This window comes from Strigops habroptila, chromosome 7, assembly GCF_004027225.2.
Source record: "Strigops habroptila isolate Jane chromosome 7, bStrHab1.2.pri, whole genome shotgun sequence".
Classification (NCBI taxonomy): Eukaryota; Metazoa; Chordata; class Aves; order Psittaciformes; family Psittacidae; genus Strigops; species Strigops habroptila.
This window is the reverse complement of record NC_044283.2, coordinates 34,432,923-34,453,447: the sequence shown is the minus strand read 5'-3', so window position 1 is coordinate 34,453,447 and position 20,525 is coordinate 34,432,923. Positions and strand designations below refer to the sequence as shown.

General features: G+C 42.4%; 2 protein-coding genes and 1 long non-coding RNA gene across 7 annotated transcripts in view; 1 reads left to right on the top strand and 2 right to left on the bottom strand.

Moving 5' to 3' along the window:
- Positions 1-794, bottom strand: LOC115610960. Its single transcript, XR_003992411.1, has 2 exons — positions 607-794; positions 1-381 (listed from the first exon to the last, which is right to left on the bottom strand). It is a non-coding gene; the product is annotated as an uncharacterized LOC115610960 (long non-coding RNA).
- On the top strand, positions 372-10,171 carry ING2 (inhibitor of growth family member 2). Of its 3 annotated transcripts, none has more exons than XM_030493117.1 (3): positions 372-1,497; positions 4,832-5,498; positions 8,320-10,171. In XM_030493117.1, the coding sequence occupies exons 1-3, from the start codon at positions 1,032-1,034 to the stop codon at positions 8,360-8,362; spliced, it is 1,176 nt and encodes a 391-aa protein (XP_030348977.1). In that variant the 5' UTR covers positions 372-1,031; the 3' UTR covers positions 8,363-10,171. The 3 variants fall into 3 exon arrangements, with proteins under 3 accessions (XP_030348977.1, XP_030348978.1, XP_030348979.1); XM_030493118.1 differs by lacking the exon at positions 8,320-10,171 and adding an exon at positions 7,469-8,312; XM_030493119.1 differs by lacking the exon at positions 8,320-10,171 and having other exon boundaries at positions 4,832-6,253.
- Positions 10,172-14,379: 4,208 nt separating this feature from the next.
- Positions 14,380-20,525, bottom strand: part of RWDD4 (RWD domain containing 4) — a 32,094-nt gene continuing 25,948 nt past the window's right edge. For all 3 annotated transcript variants that reach the window (XR_004389939.1, XR_004389937.1, XR_004389938.1), the window contains 4 exons: positions 20,345-20,470; positions 18,959-19,021; positions 18,508-18,545; positions 14,380-15,906 (listed from right to left, as the gene is read on the bottom strand). The gene's annotated coding sequence lies outside the window, so the exon portion shown is untranslated. The remainder of the gene's footprint in view (positions 15,907-18,507; positions 18,546-18,958; positions 19,022-20,344; positions 20,471-20,525) is intronic.

Below are 20,525 nucleotides of genomic sequence, written 5' to 3'. Positions count from 1 at the left end.
TTTAATATGTGAATACATTTTATTGCAATACAAGTTACTTACATTCAACTGGTGTCAGACACAATGCCTTTGGAAAGGTGCGTTTCAAGAGATTTAATGCCGTCAGTGCTGACAGATTATTCTGTATGCCAAAGTATTAAAAAAACCCCAAAAAACCGAGAGGACAGTGCAAAGGGTAAGGCTGCGGCACCAAATGTGAAACTTCGGCATTTTTCTGCTTGCTCAAATATCTTTTGTATTAACTCCTGAAACAGTGGGAAGGTTCGGGATTGTGACTGAAAATACAGCGCAGAGCATCATGGCCTACACAGGGAACAAGTGTAATCCATGACAGTGCCGCACATCCTCAGAGGAACTCCGCAACGTCTCCGGGATCCAAGACTGTTTTGGGAAGAGCGAATAAACACGGGGGCACTGCCCGAAGAAGGACGTCATGAGCACTAACAAACGCCGCCCGAGAGCAGGAGGCGGCGCGCCTGAGGGACCCCCGCGGATCTCTCCCCTGCGACACTAGCGGTCCCCAGGGCCGGGTCGCTCCCCGCACCGCTCCCAGCTCCGCAGCGGCAGAAGCCGGCTGAAAACTGAAGGTAACTCGGGGCTACTCACCCCTGGCGCTTGCTTCCGCGCTCCCCGCCTCACGCAGCTGCGGCCGGGCGGTGCTCGCGGCGGGGGGCGCACGCCGGCCTCGGCCGCCCCTGCGGGGGCGCGGACATGGCGGTCGCTGCCCAAGGACGGACGCGCCCGGGAGCTCCCGCCCCCCGCGCGTGGCGCCCCAGCGCTCCCCGCCCACACACGGGACACCCGGCGAGGGGCGGGGCGGGGCGGGAGTAGCCCCCACCCCCCGCGGCCACCGCCTCCGCGCGGCGCGGAAGCAGCAGGGCCCTGCGCCTTTAAGGGCGGCCCCGCCCCCCGCGCCGGCCCCGCCCCCTGCCGCGCGCCGCGCCAGTAGGAGCGGGCGAGAGGGGAAGGCGGGAGAATGCGAACCTCTCGCAGAGCCGCCAGCCGCGCCTTATAAGGGCAGGGCCTCGCGCATGCGCGCAGCCCCGCGGCCAGGGGCGGGGGCTCCGACTGGGGTTTTGCTTCGGCGGCGGCGCCGCGGCGGGAAGGGGCGCGGGACCCCGCGGCAGCGGCATCGGCTCTGGCCAGGCCTGGCCCAGCGGGGCGCTCGCTCCTTACCGCCTTCTGCTCCGTGGCGCCTCGGCGCAGCTCGGCCCCCTGCGGGCTACAGAGGCGGCGGCAGGAGGGAGCGGAGCGGGGTCGTTGCGGGGACCCCGCGCCCGGTGCGGGCGGCTTGGCGGCAGCGGCGGATGTGCTGCTGGCGCGGGGGGATGATGCTGGCGGGGCCGCAGCTGGTGGCGGGGCCGGCGGCGCCGGGCGGGGAGCGGGCCCGGCTGCTCTCGCTCTATGTGCAGGACTACCTAGAGTGCGTGGAGTCGCTGCCGCTGGACATCCAGCGCAACGCCTCGCTGCTGCGGGAGATGGACACGCAGTGCCAAGGTGGGCGCCGCCGCGGGACGCGGCCTCCGCCACAGGGCACCGGGCGGGGAGGGACGGGGGGGGGGGGGGGGCGGGGAGGGCAGCCGCCGCACATGCGCCCGGCGCGGAGGGGCCGGAGCCGGGGCGGGTCCGGTGGAGGCGGGTGGGCGCCGGGGTGGGCCCCCTGCCCGGGCCTGCGCCGGGCTGAAACCGCGGCCGTGCCGGGCCGCCGCCCGCCCCGGCGAACACGGAGAGCAGCGGCCCGGCCCTCCTCGGGGAGGGCGTCCCGCGGCAGCGGCCCCGCCCCGGGGGCGGTGGGAGCCGGCGGCACCTCGCTGCCTGGCGCTAGGCCCCGGCTGTAAGTGGGGGTCGGTCCCGCTCCCCCCGCCGGTTGACCCGGTGGTGGTGCTGCTGGGGGGTGGGAGTCGGTTTCACAGCTCCCTGTGCCCCGGCGGAGCAGTGGCCCCGTCCCGCGGTAAACCGCGGCTGCCCGGCGCGGCGGACGCTGACCCGGGGCGCTGAGGGCGAGTGCCCAGCGCGGCTACAGAGCGGGAAGTTACCCTGAACTTCAGCCAGCGGCACGGCTGCTTCCGACACGCCGGGTCAGTGTCGGTTAAATCCGTTCCACCTCCCGCTCTCGGGCGACGCAGCTGCGGTATCTTCTAATTCCCGGCCTAACCGTGATTTGGGGTGCGCTGCCGAGGAGCGTTACTGCTTGAGCTGTGCAGCGGGGGCCATCGGCTGGACCCACGGCTCGAGTCGGGGGAATTCGGTCCTGTGGAGCAGGAGCCGGAGCCTCATCTTCCGTCTTGCCTGGGAGGCAGCTTTCGGCATGGGAAGAGGGGACCGTTAAGGCCTTTCAGACGTTGAATGGGTCACCTCAGAAGACAGCTATTGTAAACGGATTCTTTCATTTATCTTTCTAACTACCCAGGAAAATACATAAGAACAGGCTTTTGTAAGTTTCCTGTGTTTTTAAAATCCGAAGGGCATAGACCTGTCTGCAGTTTAGAATCTTTAGTGAAGGCTGGACTGCCTAGCAGGCTCCCTACCTGAGCTGTGGTGACTAGCCAGCGCTCCAGGTCTGTCCTGAATGAATTAATTCTTATACTTAGGCTATGGCTCCTACATGTATTCCTTCAGCTACTAATACAATACTGAGCCAAAGCAGAAGCTTCTTCCTAGTTTTATCAAAGCTTTCAACTGTTTCAAAAAATAGCAACCAAAAAAACCCCCGTCAAACCCTAAAAACTGGATTAAAAATATTTCAGGCCCAAGACTGAAAGATGTAAAAGCAGTGCTGTAGAATTCGTGCCAATTTAAAAGGTAGTGATAGTTCATGCAGGAGGGACGAAGTGATTTCTGTGTTTGGAAAACAAATCCTTTTAGCTTTTATTAGCTCCACCAAACTTAATCAGATTCTCTGTAATGAACACTTGGTCCTGGTTTGGGTTGGGGTTTTTTTGTGTTTGGGGGTTGTATTTTTTTAACAGGGGCTTCAGAGCTGTTTAGTTGGGCGTATGGATGCCTTCTCTGATCTTTTGATCAAGGAGTTTGATGAACTTGCATCTCTGTCAATCCAAAAGTTCTTTCTTAATGGATGGTGATCCATTTTAAACTGTGTGCAGCATTATCTTTACGGAATAATCAATGCAGGGTGACTGTTGTTCTCTGTCACAGTGTGAAAAAGCAGTTACTGCTTGTGAGCTCTTCTGGGCAGAGCGTTCCCAATATGGAAAATCTCTGTAACTACACCTACACTTTTTGGCTTTTGATTTTTTTTTTTTCTCCTTCATTAAAAAAAAAAAAAAAAAAGGCAAAAAGCTGGGTGGGAGATAATGTGGCTGCTGAATATTATACTCTGGTTATCCCTTTCTAGTTCCACAGCATGCAGAATACCTTACTCTGCACTTCTCAGGAGCAGATAGTAAGATTCTCCTGCACTCACACTATCAGGGCAACAGGCAAGCGATGCAGCTGAAGACGCAAGGAGACAAAGCTTGTGTTTTTAGTGGTAGCTGGAATGTTAGTATTGAGAAGAAATAGGCTGAGTTACTGGACAGGCAGAGTAGTGATTTTAATCTTCCCCTCATGAAAATCTGGAACGGAACAAAATGCTGTTGGCTCCTGTTGTCATACATTTTCAGCATTTATAGTAGAAAGCGGCTGTTCACACTTAAGCTACTGTTTCAAGGTGTCAGCAGGAAAAAGAAATCACTCTGAACAATGTTGGGATGGTATCTATGGCTTCCATTTAGCACAAGCCTGAATCATTTCACAACTGTACAACGTAGACAAATTCTTTAAAAATGAAAGCCAGTTTGTGAAACCTGGGTCTTTAGGAAGAAATAGATTGCACTGCATATCTTCTTGCTTTAGAAGTAGATTGTTTAGTATCGTTCATAAATTCCCTTGCTTGCTCAAATAGAATCCTTAAGTTGTTTCTGAAGGAGCCAGTACTGTATCTAACACTATGCATCAGGTTTCACTGACAGTTTTACTGATCTATTTCCTTCCACATTAGCAATTTCCCGAGAACTAAATTTTACTAAAGATTCACAGCAACTCATCCAGTTATTTTGCGTGACTTGCAAGAAGAATAGCTTAGAAGTCAAGCTGTGAGCCATTCACTTTTAGTTGCTTAACAATATCCTGTGATGCGCTAAACAGTAGGTCACCTGGTCTGAAAAGTTCAGCCTCAATTTAAAATGCAACTTGCCGTAATTTAGCTTGGTAATAGGAAAAGTGTTTCGAGTGGTTTAAGTTGATTTAAACCCTGATTGTAAATTTGCTATTATGTAACTTCAGTTGTCATACTCCTTTTATAACTATGTCTAATTGAAAGTTTAATACCAAACCTTTAGATGAAGAAGAAAGGGAAGGCAGAGGACCTAGATATCCTAATTCTGGAGTGTTATATATCATGATATCTAATGATTATGTGAATTCTAGGTTTCTTCTTGTGATATAGTAAGCTATTGCTTTGCTTTGTAGGCCAGGATTTTGGAGCTACAGTGGTAAGGACTCTCGACAGAAATTCCTGCTTTTTCAGATGGAGGCAAGATCTGGACTATCCACGCTCCAGCAGCTATAGTCCCCTTTCTTGGGCTGTCCTTTCTTTTTCCCATGGCTAAAATAAGCTTGCTTTTTTCTTAGAACTTGAGAATTTCTTTTTGCCGCAGATTGTGATCTTAAACACTGATTGGATGACCACGTGCAACTTGAACAAAGTACCTGATCTAGCTCGCTAGAGTATAATTAAAACTTGTACTGTTTCTCATCAGTCAGAAGTAAATTTCTGAATTTCCTTGAGCATGTTCCATCTTGTGTAATTATTCCTATTTTTATTTTACAGAAGCATTAAAAGAAATAGATGATGTCTATGAAAAATACAAGTCAGAAAATGATCCTGTTCAGAAGAAGCGCTTGCAGCAGCATCTCCAGCGTGCATTAATCAACAGCCAAGAACTCGGAGATGAAAAAATTCAGATAGTTACTCAGATGCTAGAACTGGTAGAGAATAGAGCCCGGCAAATGGAAACACACTCTCAGTGTTTCCAAGATCTGTCTGAGAACGAAAAGCCTCTAGAAAAGGCAAAGATGGAGTCTTGCCAGCCAGAGAGATCTTCACGTAGACCTCGTCGCCAGCGAACCAGTGAAAGCCGTGATCTGTGCCATATAGCAAATGGCATCGATGACTGCGATGATCAGCCCCCTAAAGAAAAAAGATCTAAATCTTCCAAGAAGAAAAAACGCTCCAAAGCCAAACAAGAGAGAGAGGTTTCACCCGTAGAATTTGCAATTGATCCAAATGAACCAACTTACTGCTTATGCAACCAAGTGTCTTACGGCGAAATGATAGGATGTGATAACGAACAGTGTCCTATCGAGTGGTTCCACTTCTCGTGTGTTGGACTCACCTACAAACCAAAGGGCAAATGGTATTGCCCCAAGTGCAGAGGAGACAATGAGAAAACAATGGACAAATGTACTGACAAATCAAAAAAGGATAGAAGATCGAGGTAGTGAAAGCAATTCATGTTTTAAAGAGTTGCTCCTTTTATATTAAAATGTTTAATTTCCAGAGAACGCTGTTTTAGGAAATGCATAAGACTATGCAATAATTTTTAATCTATAATATTAATGGAGTATTAAAAGCTGTTACACCTTCTGTGATCTTAACTTTCTGCACTGAATAACCAAATAATTGAAACAGGGTGGCTTCAGACCTTCACAGAAGACATTGCAAGCATATGGCGCTTGGTTTCAATTTAACCCCGTTAGTCTTTAAAAGAACCTTGTGAATCTTGAAATAATGGTGGTGGGAAAGATACTGAAGAACTTTTCATGTTATTGAAAGGCCTCACTTAACTGCTAGAGTCTTAACTGAATTTGTTCTTTATTCCATGTCTTAAGTTATCAGTTTTTGTGTTAACATCACACATTTGGAATTAGGTTTCTTGAATTCAGCTGTAACTGTAAAAGTCTTCCAAGCTAAAAGCAGACCTCTTCAGTGACTTTCATATGACCAGTATGTTATTTCAAGAATGAAAGTACCACTAACTTAAGCTTTTTTTTTTTAATTATTATTTTGCCTTTTTTTTTTTTTTTTTGGTCATTATTAAACTCTTGTCTTTGTGACTTTACACTTGGGAGTCAATTTTTGGATATGATAGAATTATGGTGTATATGTAGTTTTGGAAATTCTTAGGTTTTGTTTGAGTTCTGTCTAGCATCCTGATGTCATCTTTATTAAGATGGTCTCCTAATGCCAAAACTATTTATTTGATTGTTTGTTTTGCCACTGCCTATATAAGCCTTGAAAGGGGATATTGACAGCTCAGGGAACAGAAATCACAAATGTGATGAAATCTTCATCATAATCAGTCTCTGAGAGCTGAGACGTGACTGGTATTCTCTGGGATGTAAACTTTGCTTCTCCTGAAGTGGTATTTGCGTATGTTTGCGGCCACACCTGGCTTTAGGTGCAGCACCACAGCTCTTGGACTTAGGCAAGTATCTAAAAAGCCTGAAGGCAAAAGCTGTTAATAAAAGTTTTGATAGATAATAAAAACCATAAGCGTGACTGGCACAGAGCCAGCAGACAAATCCCAGCAGGTTTCTGACAGGCTATGTAAGGGTCTTGTCCTGAAGAGTGCCAGTAGCGTCCACATCCCACTTGGGTGGTAGTTAAAAGTGAACTTCCTCACCCCCACACCTTAGAGGACATGGAAAGAGGATGAAAATAGCTGTTCCTGCTTCTTTGCAATGGAAGATGCTAATAGAGAAGTGAGGGGTGTGCCAAAGCTTGCACCTAGGGTTGCTGCTCAACAATGTTCTTGAAACTTCTTGTGGGTTTGGCAAGGCAGAGAGAGTAGCTCTGCAGGGCTGGGGGCAGGGGTTAGCTAGAGGTGGGCTGCAAGTGCTGAGAAGTCCCCACAGATCTCTGCTCTTTGCTGCTAAGATCAACGTTGATGGCACAGAGGGAGAAGCAACATCAGCTCTAGCCAAGCCTGGTTGAAGACTGGTTGTGTTGAGTTGAGAGCAGCCCAGAAAGCAGATGAGCAAAAGCAAGCCATGATGGGTGAAGGTCGTCAAAACTCCCTCCTGCATCTCCACTAGAGGGCTGTGATGGCCGGGCCTGGATGTACTGCGCTTGGCATAAAGAAAGTCTCTGTGCTGTTGGGCCAGATGGTATGAATCAATGTGCAGGACTCTAAATATTACAAGCTATGTAAAATACTGAGCCTGTTTCCACAGTTATGATCTGATTCCTTAACAGGATTTAGCATTTGCAAGTAACACTAGTTAACATATGGCAGGGGAGCGTAAAGCCAGTGTTTTGAATTTTTGCTCTAAAATTGTAGTTTTATGAAGTGGGCTAGTTCCACTGGGGAGACCTTTACCATGGTAAACTAATGTATGCGCTCCAACCACCAGCAGGGTAGGAAAGAAGGTAAAGCTTATCCCAAGGCCTTATCTTGCTTTCCAGGCCTAGAGGCTAATCTGAGGTAGCAAAGATAGGCTCCGGAGGGGCCTGGATCACGGCTACTGATGGAGAATGATCATGCCAGCTGCTGAAGACAAGTGTTGTAAGTTGTCCTCTCCACATTTTAGTCCTTTTTCTTTTGGTTATGGCTTAATGATTCTTAAATTTCCTTCTTGGAAAGACTGGTCAGCAGCCTTGGGCTGGGGATTGTATCAACATCTAATGCCTACCTAAGATGGTGATTCTCCCTAGTGTTAAAATACAAGAGTCGCTTAAGTAAATGCTGAAGTTGCAGAGCAAAATATAAGTGGAGTAGTAACTATTAACATTATACTAATATATCTTGAATGTATTGCTTGAATTTCTAGTGGCTAAATCACGATCACTTTCTTCCAAGGCAGAGGAGAAAGCTGGGAGCCTTACATAATTGTTCATCTGGAATAATTGCTAAAGTAGGAAGTGTACGTTGTTCTGTTGCAGAAAGAAAATTTTAGATTCTGAAAGTGGTCCAGATAAATCTTTCTAATGCAGGGATGCTTCTTTTATGCTAATGTCTCTTCTAGTAGGGAATATGAATTCTCAGGGTTCCCAGTGAAGATATTACCGGGGAAACGGCACTTGCTTGCCGAATGCATGACATTGCTCAAAAGCAGAAATAATTCAGTTCATAAGCAGATAGCAATGTGCCTCAAGTACGCATGGGTGTATCTAAAATAATCTCTTTTAAATACTCTGGCTAATTTGTCGTTAAAAAATTACATGAGACAAGATGTGATGTTATCTGGCATTTAGCATTTCGCCACCTTTTTTAACCAAACCCAGATTTTGTGGTTTTGCATCTGTTTTCATAAAAGGTCAATGGTAATTGCTGAAGAAGCACTTAAGATGCTAGTATGAAATTTGGAAGGTAAGTAGAGAACGCTTATGTTGCTTCTTAATGTTGAGTTTCTTAAAGGGTGAACCTCACTAGCGAAGTGAAAATGAAAAGTAAATGCTGTTAAGCCAGTTTATCTTTGAGATACGTATTGACTGTCATGAAGTAAGTCTAGGTTCTTGCAAAAACAAAAATCTGGGCAACATACACTTTTGAAGTTGACAATAGCATATGTAACTACACAGTAAACTGCTTTTTGTACATGCTACATCCTAATTCAGCATAGGTTACATCTTGTTTTCTTGAAGCTCACGAAAACATGGTGCACTTCTAAGTTCTTGATTTTTGCCTTTCAGTTTTGAAGTAATACAAGTTCATCAGCAGCAAAAGGTCTATTTAAAAGGAATGGCAGGAGAACAAGAGTGTTTCTTGATCTCACCATCCCATGGACCAGTTTGATTAATCTTGACAAAATAATAATCAAACCAAACTTCAAAACAGAAAATACATGTAATGGAAAGCGTACTGCTTTGAAAGCAAAGTGAGCAATATGATATACTTGCTGCCTATAAGGCCATCTTGCTGTCTCCAGCAGTTACTGTATTTTTTTTGGACTCTGGAATTCTGGCAGGCCTGGAATAGTACACAAGATTAATACAGGTTTTCTCCAGTTGCTGTGTATGACTTTATTGTGTAAGCTGCCTGAATCCAAATACGGTTCATTACCAGCCATGATAGGTGCAAATTATTCAAGTGTAGTCTTCTGTGTGCTGTTATACGTTCATACCTGTTGATTGCTAAAAAGCACAGTGATAATACCTCCATTTTTAAACTTCCTTAAACTGTATTTCACTAATCTACACATCTAGAAATGATATCGTGGTACTGTCAAGTCTTGGAACTGATACAGAATGGTGGTAAGTGAAATGCCCCATTCTTCCCAAAATCTAAGGATTTTCCATTTTGGATGTTCTTGTGGAGCTGAAGTGGGCCTTTGTAAGCAAGATGGCATTTCCCAACTTTGAAGACTTTAAAAATCTCTAACTTCAGCTTGACAGAAACTACTACAGTTTGTGTTAATTCAGACGTAAAAATGAGCACTTGGGCATTTCTGTGGCTTGTACCATTAAGTCTTAATCTGTGTTTTTATTGTTTAGGCTCTGCTGGACTGAACTGTACCCTACTTGGTCTCCCCTAAAACCCAAGCAGTCTATTGGGACAAAACTGCACCAATTGCTATACCAGCAATTTAAGGGCTTGGAGTTCTTTCTCCCTCTTATCTGCATACATCTTTTATTAAGAGGTCTTATCTCCAGTAACTCTGGAAGTCTTTGACATTGGCACCTCAGACGGAAAAAATACCTCAGGTTTCATACAAACCCAACTTGCTTTAAATGCTGCAATCTGATTTAAACCTTTTTTTCCCCCATACATATCTGAGTCTAACAGCAATGATAAAAGCCCCTGCAAATCACGGAGATACTTTATCACATCCAGAAATATGTCTGAAGTTCTTCTGTTGTTTATTTCAAAGCTAATACTATCTTGGTAGCTATTACTTGCTGAAGCCTGCTTTAAACTCAAATGACAGATGCATTAGTCCTGCAGCGTATCGACTCAGTGAGTCTCGGTAAAGAAATGTACTCTGGGCAACGAGAAAGCAACTTGTTTATGCTACAGCTTAGAGGTAGCATATCTTCCTCTGTCAGGACTAGCAACCCTGGCTAGTTTCTGCAGAGGAGACTGAGGCAGGCCAAACATGGTTTGGCCTGTGGAATGCCACAGACCAGACAAATTAACTGAGATGTATGTTGGGAAGGTCTGCACTAGACCAGTCAGGTGACATTAGGAAAGTAGTGGGGCTTGCTATTTTGTGAGAGTTTCCTATAGGCTAATTCAAGAACGGTTGAAAACCTTGAACAAACATGTTTATTTCCCTGCAATTCAGAGTAAAGCATCTGTTCTTGAAGATACTCACTACTTTTTCACCTCACCTCTTGAAAGTTCTTTTGAGCTACTTTAAGCAGGTTCTTTGACCATCATGGCTCTGAATCCTATTCACAATGCATAGCTTTTCCTTGGGCACAGTGAACTATTACATCTCTGAATAGCAGTCTTTAACAGATCCAAGATGCAACTTGTGTCTTTCATCATCGGACAGTTTAGTTTTCTTCAGGTTCTTCCTAGCTGCTAGTGGACACTTTTCCAAAAGAGTCATTTTTCAGTGGAATGGACAGTTGGGTTTGCATCTGATCCTCTCAAGATGACAAGCAGGGCTGTCACTCAAACACACAAAAATTGCTTTTCTATCCAGCGCTAGTTAGGTAAGACTTTTTGTTGTCAGTGGTAAAACCAGATGTTACTGTGCAACTGTTCAAGTCCCACAGACTTATATATCCTAGAAGGAAAAAGATGTTTATATTTTACTATGATCATGGTTCTCCTAATCACAGAATGGTTAAAGTTGGAAGGGACCTTAAGATCATCGAGTTCCAATCCCCCTGCCATGGGCAGGGACACCTTCCACTGGACGAGGTTGCTCAAAGCCCCGTCCCACCTGGCCTTGAACATGCCGTGAAAGAGTTGAAAAAGTTTGAAATCCTCTCTTGTGCCATTTTGCTATTTACCCTGCAGGTTTTGGAACAGCTCAAGAATTACATAGTTCCACTACAGCTGGCCAGTAAATAGAGTCATAGAATAGTTAGGGTTGGAAAGGACCTTAAGATCATCTAGTTCCAACCCCCTGCCATGGGCAGGGACACCTCGCACTAAACCATGTCGCCCAAGGCTCTGTCCAACCTGGCCTTGAACACCGCCAGGGATGGAGCATTCACAAGTTCCTTGGGCAACCCATTCCAGTGCCTCACCACCCTCACTGTAAAGAACTTCTTCCTTATATCTAATCTAAACTTCCCCTGTTTCAGTTTGAACCCATTACCCTTTGTCCTACCACTGCAGTCCCTAATGATAGTTCTATTTAGTGACAATTCTGGCAAATTTTACATTAAATGAAGCTGTTATTTTGTCTTTGAATCTAAGACTCTTCTTAAGATCAAACTCATACTGCATTTGAATCATTTCTAATTTTTGGTTGGGGTGGGGTAAGAGTTCTAAAAGCTTGTTTTGACAAATTCTGCATCTTTTCCCCCAGGTATTTCTGCATTCTTTTGTTTTACCTGGTAGGCAAGTTCAGTTTTAAGCAAGTCAGCAATGTTTCAATTGCAAGTATTAAGCTGGACTGCATCTCTGTTCTGCTGCAACTGTGTTCCAGCAGAACATTACAGACTGTAGCACAGCCTATTTCATACTTTCCAGAGATCCACTTCATGCATTGCATGCTGCTTTTTTCCTTGCATGTACATCAGTGAAGTTGTAAGCAGTGTACGCACAGATTCAAACTGTAATAACTTCTGTTCCAAAGGCCTGTTTTTCAGTGGAGGGATTAGCACTTCATGGGCATACCTCAAATAAAATCCTCTCCAAAGTTTTGTTTCTGTGTACTTATAGAATACCTCCACGGAAAATGGTAAAACTGGTGAATGAATTTCACTACAGTGATTAACTGTGCACATTAAGACTAGCAGAAAGTTACAGTTTATAGTCGGAGGAGTTGGGTGGAAGCAACTTGGATACTTCTGCGGTTGAATGTAGTGTGATTTAAGAAGCCTAAAAAGGAAACTAATCTCCTGCTGAGAAATAGAATAAAATAAAAAGAATGCTAGAACCTTTGAGAATAACTTTCAGTAGAGAAATTAGGATAAAATCCTGTCCCAATTTAAATAAAATTTTGTTGAGCAGGGTTCTACCCAGCACACAGATTTCCAGCTTGCTTTGACTAAACCCTAAAAAAAGATTAAAGCTCCATGGCAACTACTATCTTAACTCCTGACAGCCATAGTATAAATTACATCTCGGAAAAACCTAATACTGAAAGTTTTATTTAGGTCACTAGTCAGGCTAGGAAATGGTAGGCTTACAGATACCACCCCAAACTTCATTTTGTCCCTACATGGTCTCAGTGAGGCAGAGATTTTTGTGGGAGTGCAGGAACAGTATTGGTTTTTTTTTTTAATTGATTTATTTTATGGAGAGGGGACGCGCATGGACAGAAGTTGTGCAATTAATTCATTCGCGCACAGGTGCCCCAGCATTCATACTTGTGCCACAGAAGCTCTGTCCCCCTTTCGGGCTTGTATGGAGATACTGCTTTTTTGCTGTTTGAAGTTAACAACAGACAGGTTATTATTCTGAGTGGTGGAAATGAGTATAGATGGATATTAAAAGTCTAGAGTAAAAGGAGCCTGTGGTAAACAATAACAAGACCCCCCATGCTTCTGCTATTTGCATGAAGATTATCTGACAATCATCTTGTCAATTGAACACAGTGAGTTGTATATGTTAACCAGTAGAGCTCGGATGCAGGATGCAAGGTAATCTCACTATTAAATGGCCTTTGGGAGAATTTTTAAGTTTAAAAAATGGTAAATGATTTGGATTTCTGAGTATCAGGTCATCGGAATGTCTGCATTGGTGTAGGACTCCATGTTAATTTCATAAAACTTGGAAATGTTGAATAATACTTGAAATCATTCAGAAACAGACCATTTAGCATTTTCTAAATAAAAATACATACTTTGGCTATGATTATCAATGCAGTAATCTGTAATCTAATGATAGTATACACTAGAGTGGCAAATTCATCTATGTTAGGATTATGTTTTATTTAGGAGTAGAAAGTAAGAATAATTTTGAATCTTTCCCCTCTTGCACTATTAAAATAATTGTAGTAAACTGCAAAGGTACTCATGGATGATTTTATGTAAAGAACACTGCAATAAAACTTGTGATTATCAAACCAGAGCTAACCTAAACTGGGCTTCAGAAGACAGAACTCTCTGTTACCAAAGCACTGCCAGATCAGGTAAGTTAACAGAGCATGTGTTCAAGCCACAAGTAAACATACTATGCACTTTTGAAACCTGCTTGAGGATACAATATGACGCTTCCCTGAAAAGTGACGTTTTAAGTATTTAAATTTTTCTTTAGAGAAATCCCAAATGTTTTGTCACATGCTTGTGGCTGTTGCCACGGAGACAGAATTGGTTTGGGGGAGGTGGGTCAGACATGAGTCTCATATTTAATAAAATTCTTTCTGATAACACCTCTCTCACTTGTATTTAATGAGTTGTCATCTGTACTTGCTGGCATGAGGTACAACAGCAGAGCAGAAAGCACCCACAGATTTCAAAGGCTTGACTTGGTGGAGTGCACCCCAGTAACTGAACTGCAGCTTCAGTAACTGCCAACTGTAAAAGGCTGTTAAAACTTACAAGAATTAAATGAACTGAGAAGAAGTTTAAAACTTTTCTTAATAATTCAAATCATGCAAATCCCTTGCAGGAGGAATATCCTGACTGTAACCAGAAACAGTCCTGCATCTATTTGGTCTCTGGATGAAGGATTAAAATAATAATATTAAAACCATAATCCTGTTATTTTGGAATATGGCCTCTGGGCAGAAGTTTATTCAAAAACTCAGTAGGAAAAAGTTGTTATTAAATTAAGATCACGTTAGTATGCTTGCCAAAACAACAGATCATTTGATAAGGCTCCTTCTTGAGCCTTATGGCCAAAGTAAATCTGCATATAAATTTACGTAAAACGTGCCCAGATTATATAGTCCTAGTTTTCCTTCTCACTAAATTAAGCACAGCTTATAAATGGAATTATCTGATAAATATAAAAATTACATTCTTCCATTCAACTCTTTATAGCTGAAGCTCTTTAGGCTGACTCTGCTTTTAAACACCTTTTATTTTCCAGCTGACAAACTCGTTATTTCTAATAGCTTGTGCCTTTCCTCTCTGCCCATTTCTCCAAAGGGAGTGCAACCGTGTTCTTCAGCAGACACTTCATGTGCTATTCAATAGCCTGAATATAGCAAAATGTGGAATCTGCACAAAGCAGATTCTGTCTCTGTTCAAAAGCTGGCTCTGATTAATAAATAAATAGATAGACAAAAAAGGCCTTGAACACAAAATGATGTTGAAACTGTTTATTCTTGCCTGGCATAGCAAAAATGAGGAGAGAGACAGGGTACAAGCTCCTGCACTAAAGCCAGTCACGCAAGTACAGACTAAAGAGATGGCACTAGGCTCATTCTTGTAAGATACTGCTTGTATTTCTACTGAATGCTAACTGCATCAACTGAAAGCACTTAACTAAGACATCCTAGTTGAAGTCGCCTAACTTAAGGCTCTGAACTATGTACAACCTTCTGCTGGGTCAGCGATCTTACTCCATGGGAAGAAGCTGAAGCAGTAACTGTGGTATTGCTATTTCTGCCATGCTTTTGGAACCACGTAGGAAGATATAATATTTAATGGAGTGTTATGAGTTTCAGCTGAAGATGGTGCTGATATAAACAACTTCATTAAAATAGACTGTATAATAGCTTTGGTGTAATTTTGTTTCAGTGTGTCATTCCAAGCAGATCTCTGTTTAAACCTTAAATAAAACCCACTAGAGATCACTATGTATGCTGTAAGACTTGGAAAGATGAAACAGCACAACCATAGAGACTGACTGGACTTACAGTAGCTCTAAATGCATAGTTTCTCTTCGTTGTCTCTCGTTACAACTATGCAAGTCTTAAAAACACTAAGTTTCTTCTAAGTCTTATTTTGATAAGAATGTAGACACTGGAATCCTGTCACCTTCTGCTGGAATCTCACTGCGTACTTGGTGATGGCTGGCTGCCTTTTATCACTAAATTTTCCCTAGATCCTTTGATTTTATTTGATGCTTGGGCTTCTGAATTGAACTTTCTTCAGCCCAGAGTCTCCCTGTGTTGTTTGCGTCACTGTGATTAGATTTTTACCCTGAAGTGGAATGATCAACATCACCAATTCAGCTGGGAAAAAGGGGGGGCTACTGAGTCATACGTAAAACCAAGTCCCATGTAAAAAGAGCACTGCTTAATAAAGGTGACATACAACAAAGCCTAATTTCAAACAAATCATGCAAATCTTTAGTAATGACTGCCCAACGTTCCTGCTCATTTCCAGTTTAGAAGATGAGAAAACAAGAGTAGAAACTAGTATGTTTGTCATTATAAACCATTGGTTATCTGTCCTTTGTCTCAGTTCTTAAGGTAGCAAAAAACCTGGCAAGATGACCAACCATAGTTTTATTGTACTTAGTGAAAGGATGCGAGTGGAAGAAAATGATGTAAGAGTCATTTTGTTTGAAAAGAGAACTCAAAGTCATTTTAACAAACATTATAAATCCTTGACTTATCAGCAGAAGCACAAAATCTATTAACTTTTTCTTTGCGTTTCACGAAGTTACCTTATCAGCATTAGCCAGCTTCCTCATTTTTCCTTTCTGAGCAAGTGATTTGGTACAGGGACTTGATGACTGGAGTGTACCATTCATGTAATAACGAAAGAGGAACATATTCAGGAGTTTACCTACTTTCCATCATGACTCCAAACCCAGTTCTACTGGCATCATCCATAATTGCTAAGTAGTACACATCTGGCTCATCTTTCAATAATTTTTAAACCTAAAATTTAGAAAAATAGTAATTTTAAGTATCTGTCAGTTAAACACCTCTACTATTATTTCCGTATTAGTCCTAAGGAATAGCACTTTAGCAATTATTTAACATAATACAATAATCAATGACAATAAAAGCCCCCTAGGATTTGAAGGAGTAAGATCAACGTGTCACTAATTTTGCACCATTGCAAAAAAATACCAAATCTTGTGAGATGAATAAATAGAAATACTGTTTTAAAACATGTTAGGTAATTATATGCTATTCAGTTTTGGAAACCACACTTGAGGGTGGAGGGAGTTCAAATAAGCAACAAGAGAGGGAAGAGGTGTAGAAGACTGACTTCTAATAAAAAATAGAACAAAGCCTAGAAACAAGAGAAATGAAGTCAGTAGTCCTCAGTAATGTGAAAGTTTGCTTCTGAGAGGAAAGAGACAATCTGTCTAAGTGAAAAGGACAATTATTAATGTCCTTTGGTTGGAGCACTGATAAATAAGACACTAGGGAGAAAACAAAACAAAAAGGAACTGTTCAACCATAATAATAGTGAAGCACTGGAATATATTACTTTGGAAAGTGAAGCTCTCCAGTGACAAAGATGCTACAAGACAGGCTAGACAATCATGTCAGCATCAGTTTAGTTATAACTGATCCTGCCCTTGGGCAGGGGAAATGGATTGACTCAGCAGTTCTTGAGCTGTGGGAAGGCACTGACATACCACTGGAAGTCTGAACAAAGCTCCAGGAGAATTTAATCTGTCATTTCTCCTTCATTCTACCTTTTCTCCTGAAAGTTCTCTCTGAAAATCATTTGAAGAATTCACTCTCAGCCAGCAGGACAGGAGGGGACCAGAGCCATCAGATCCACTCTATCTAAGGGCACATTCTGGGCATTGCCACTGGCCAGCTGGGTGGACACTTGTTGCATTTTCTTGCATTCCCCTGGAGAAAGTGAGCTGAACTGTGTTGAAGGTTATGCTACCACAGCAGCACAAAGTCCATGGGGAAGGCTGACCTTTCTCTTCCCAGCGAAATGCAGATCCAAAATTGAGGAACATTGAAAGGCATATAGGATGTGAGGAATGGTGCAACTTCCCAGAGGCATTGAGACTAGGATTAGGAAGAGGAAGCTTCTAAGGATACCTGGTGATTCAGGCAATGGCTGCAGAGCACAACTACCCAGAGACAAGATTCTAAGTTTGCACAGAAGTACCACCTATTTGCTGGAGTGACAATAGGGATGTTTGTATATATGAAGGGCCTACCCTATTACAGTAGAAAGATAGGCCCAATAATAATAAATGTCAGTGCTGTTGAAATAAATGAACTCCTAAATGGACTTCCAGCTCTGCTTTCTACTTGTTGCATTTGTAACTAATTAGTAACAAAATAATTATATTCTCCACACTCATAGAAAAATTGATAGATGTTCAGGTATTTTAAGCAGCAAACCTGGACACTATGATTTCATTTCTACCTATTCAAAAACCACGAAACACTGGAATAATATTTCACAGTATTTTCTTTGGTGTCAATTTTTGGTGGAAGGGACTGACAAAATGAGTACACGAATTTTTAGCAAGTAGAGAACATGTTCAGTAAGCAATCCTTACTGTGCAGATCATTTCTGAGTAGTTTCATGAAAATATTCGCCATCCAAACTCTTGGTTATTTTTACAAATACCACATCTTGCAGTCACTTTTCAACATGAAAAGTGCATTTAAGCTTACGAAAAACAATACCTCCCCTTCTGGTTTCTAAGTTTCAAATTATGACAGAGTCAATTTTCTCCAGTGTTGCTGGGAAGCACCAGATAGTGGCCAATGAAGGTCAGGACAGCAGTGTATAGAAGGAGCATGGATGTACTGGTTTCTAGAAGATGGAGCTGGCACAGGGCTTCAAACTGAACTGAGAGAGATGGTATGCCTGGTATGAACACACTGCAACCGAGGGAGCAGGCAAGCATCTGGCAAGTCAGGGACAAGCTCAAGAACTTTTCTGCAGATTCATGTCAGCACTTTCCTTTTTTATCTATCTATCTCATTTATATTTAATTAAAAATATGTACCCTTTTCTCAATCTTAGCATATTTATTTATGTAAGTTGTTAAGTGGCATTGGTGTTGGTCAATGAACCTTAAAACCAAATGGACCTCTAGGCATAAGTCCTTTCATATGGACATGTAAATTATTATATAGGTACACATATGCACTTGTGATAACTTCTCCAGCTTATCTGTCTGTTGACCCAATGGAGTAATGACTGAGAAAATCAAGGCAAATCGTATGTCAAATGAACACAGAGCTGAGACTATCTACAGTAAGTCAGATGGGAAACTGTTCATACTAAAGCCAAACACAGCCCACCAGTGATACTTTATATATGCAGATGACAGTAAACAGCAAAGATTATTAATAAACTCTGCAAAGTTGTGAAAAAAGGAATTCTGGTTTCAGCTCAATGAAACTGTAAAATTCTTATTACAATTTCAAATTTGATCTTTAGGAAGAAAAACTATAGTATTTCCAATTAGAAGATTATTCATCATTGTAAATTAAACAATCAAAAGGTGGATTTAATTATGATTATCACCCCAGAACACTTACCTATCCGAGAACTTCCTGATACCAGATCATAATGGAAACTATGGAGTGAAAACAAGACAGATATACGTGATACAACAAAAAAAAAGGAACACAAAGTAGGACAAAATAGCTTCTGAGGATTCTAACAGTTGTAACATAACATATCCATCAGTAAGCAGAACAATATTTTGAGATTATATTATAATTAATACTATGTTATGATATTTTGAGACCAGGCTGGATGGGTTTTTGAGCAACCTGTTCTACTGGAAGGCATCCCTGCCCATGGCAGGCGGATTAGAACTAGAGGATCTTTAAGGTCCCTTCCAACCCAAGCCATCCTATGATTCTATCATATACACGATATATTAGGATGTTGTTTCTCAGCTTTTCATCTCCACTAAGCAAGTACGGATCAATTACATTATGTTTTTCACTAATAAGTTCCCTGTTTTTCTATTTCTTGTTTTACCTTCTTTTCCAGTCTCCTTTTTTGTCATAATTTCATTGCACCTTTCCCATGGGATCCAAAGTTCTGAAAAAATATTAAACATTGACATTTGCCACCTGATGCAACCTTTTGATCACATTCATTGAAGCAAAATTCCTCATCAGGAAGGAGAAACAATTTACCTATCGCTAATAGATGATCACTGCAATTTTAAGGCTTTTGGAAAATATGCTTTCTTCTCATCTTTTGTATATAGTAAGCAGGTGGTGACAGACTGCACCTTAAATAACTACTGTGAACAGCTATAGTAGATTCAACATAAATTCCTTGCATTTACTGAGAAGTCTGCAAGTCCAGACTTTAAGAGGTGAGTGGAAACTAGTGAGGAAAACTGTCAGTATGGTTATCTTCCATTCACCCAGGACTGCCTTGCCAGTGAACAAAATTTACACGTCACAGATGGAAAGACAGATGCTTCAAGACAAAGCTACTCTGGCTTTAAGGAAGGTTACAATGAGTACATTCATTTATTCCATTAATTCCTATTTCAGTGCAGATCCATGGCCTGGACACTGATGTTTCAGCTCCAGCTCTGCAGTGCTACAGAACTTGAAGCTGTCACCTGTCGCTTCATTGCTCATTCTCCTTTTGGGAGGTGTCTCCTGGCACAGGTCCCTGGTGGCCTTTGATAGAAGATGGGCTTCCAGAATAGGTTGCTCAGGAGTTTTAATTTGTATTCTGGCTCAGCCAACCCTTTACAAACCCAGTCTCTAAATTCCCAATGACAAAAAGGTCCCTGGCAAAACATCAGGATTCTTTGATATCACATGAACCATGTTCTGGGAACAGCACCAAAAGATCTTATCCAAACATTTCTCACAGACCTCACAAACACTAGGGAAAACCAACTCCAACAGGCACAGGGAAGAATGAGTTGCATCTTTCTGCTCCAGTGAGGTCTTTATTACTGTTACAGGATTTTATCCCCAGAAAATGTCTTCCTTTGTCTTCCTCCATTTCTGGAAAAGGGAGGCTGAGCTCACAGTTCAGGGCACACGGTGGCTTTGAAACTAGGAAGTGCAGCTGATCTTAACCAGAATTAAAAGCTCCCACTCAGATACACAATATACTGTAAAGAGTTGTTTATTTACAGACTTTAACTTTATTTAGAGACACTTCCATGAGTGTCTGATGGATTTTAAGAGAATGCCCTTTATGCTAATGACTGTTGTGACTCAAGAATGTATACAAGGAAGATTTTTTTAAATGAATATTCTGAAATTAAGACTGAACAATCATTCTATTTAAAAGTATATCACAGTTAGTTGCACAGAGCATGAACATATGACTTGTTCTATATGTAAAATTTTGTGGAAGATGCAGTCAGTGCCAGAGACAAACTCCTACCTGTTGTCAGGAAGGCCAAGCAGTAGTCCTCCCTCAAGAATCCTGAACTCTTTCCTTTGGCAAGGGAGGATGTAATGACCTGTTTCTTCACATGCTTCCTTTCAAGAGGTCATAAGTTAACAGAATCTGGTAAAAATATAAAATCCTCACTTGCCTGCTTTGTGTAATCAATTATCTAAGC

Excerpts from the sequence above, each read along its gene's own strand:
- ING2 (XM_030493117.1), top strand. The coding sequence starts at position 1,032 with ATGCGCGCAGCCCCGCGGCCAGGGGCGGGGGCTCCGACTGGGGTTTTG. Across the intron at positions 1,498-4,831 it reads GATGGACACGCAGTGCCAAG|AAGCATTAAAAGAAATAGAT; the intron begins GTGGGCGCCGCC and ends TTTATTTTACAG. Across the intron at positions 5,499-8,319 it reads AAAAAGGATAGAAGATCGAG|GTCAATGGTAATTGCTGAAG; the intron begins GTAGTGAAAGCA and ends TTTTCATAAAAG.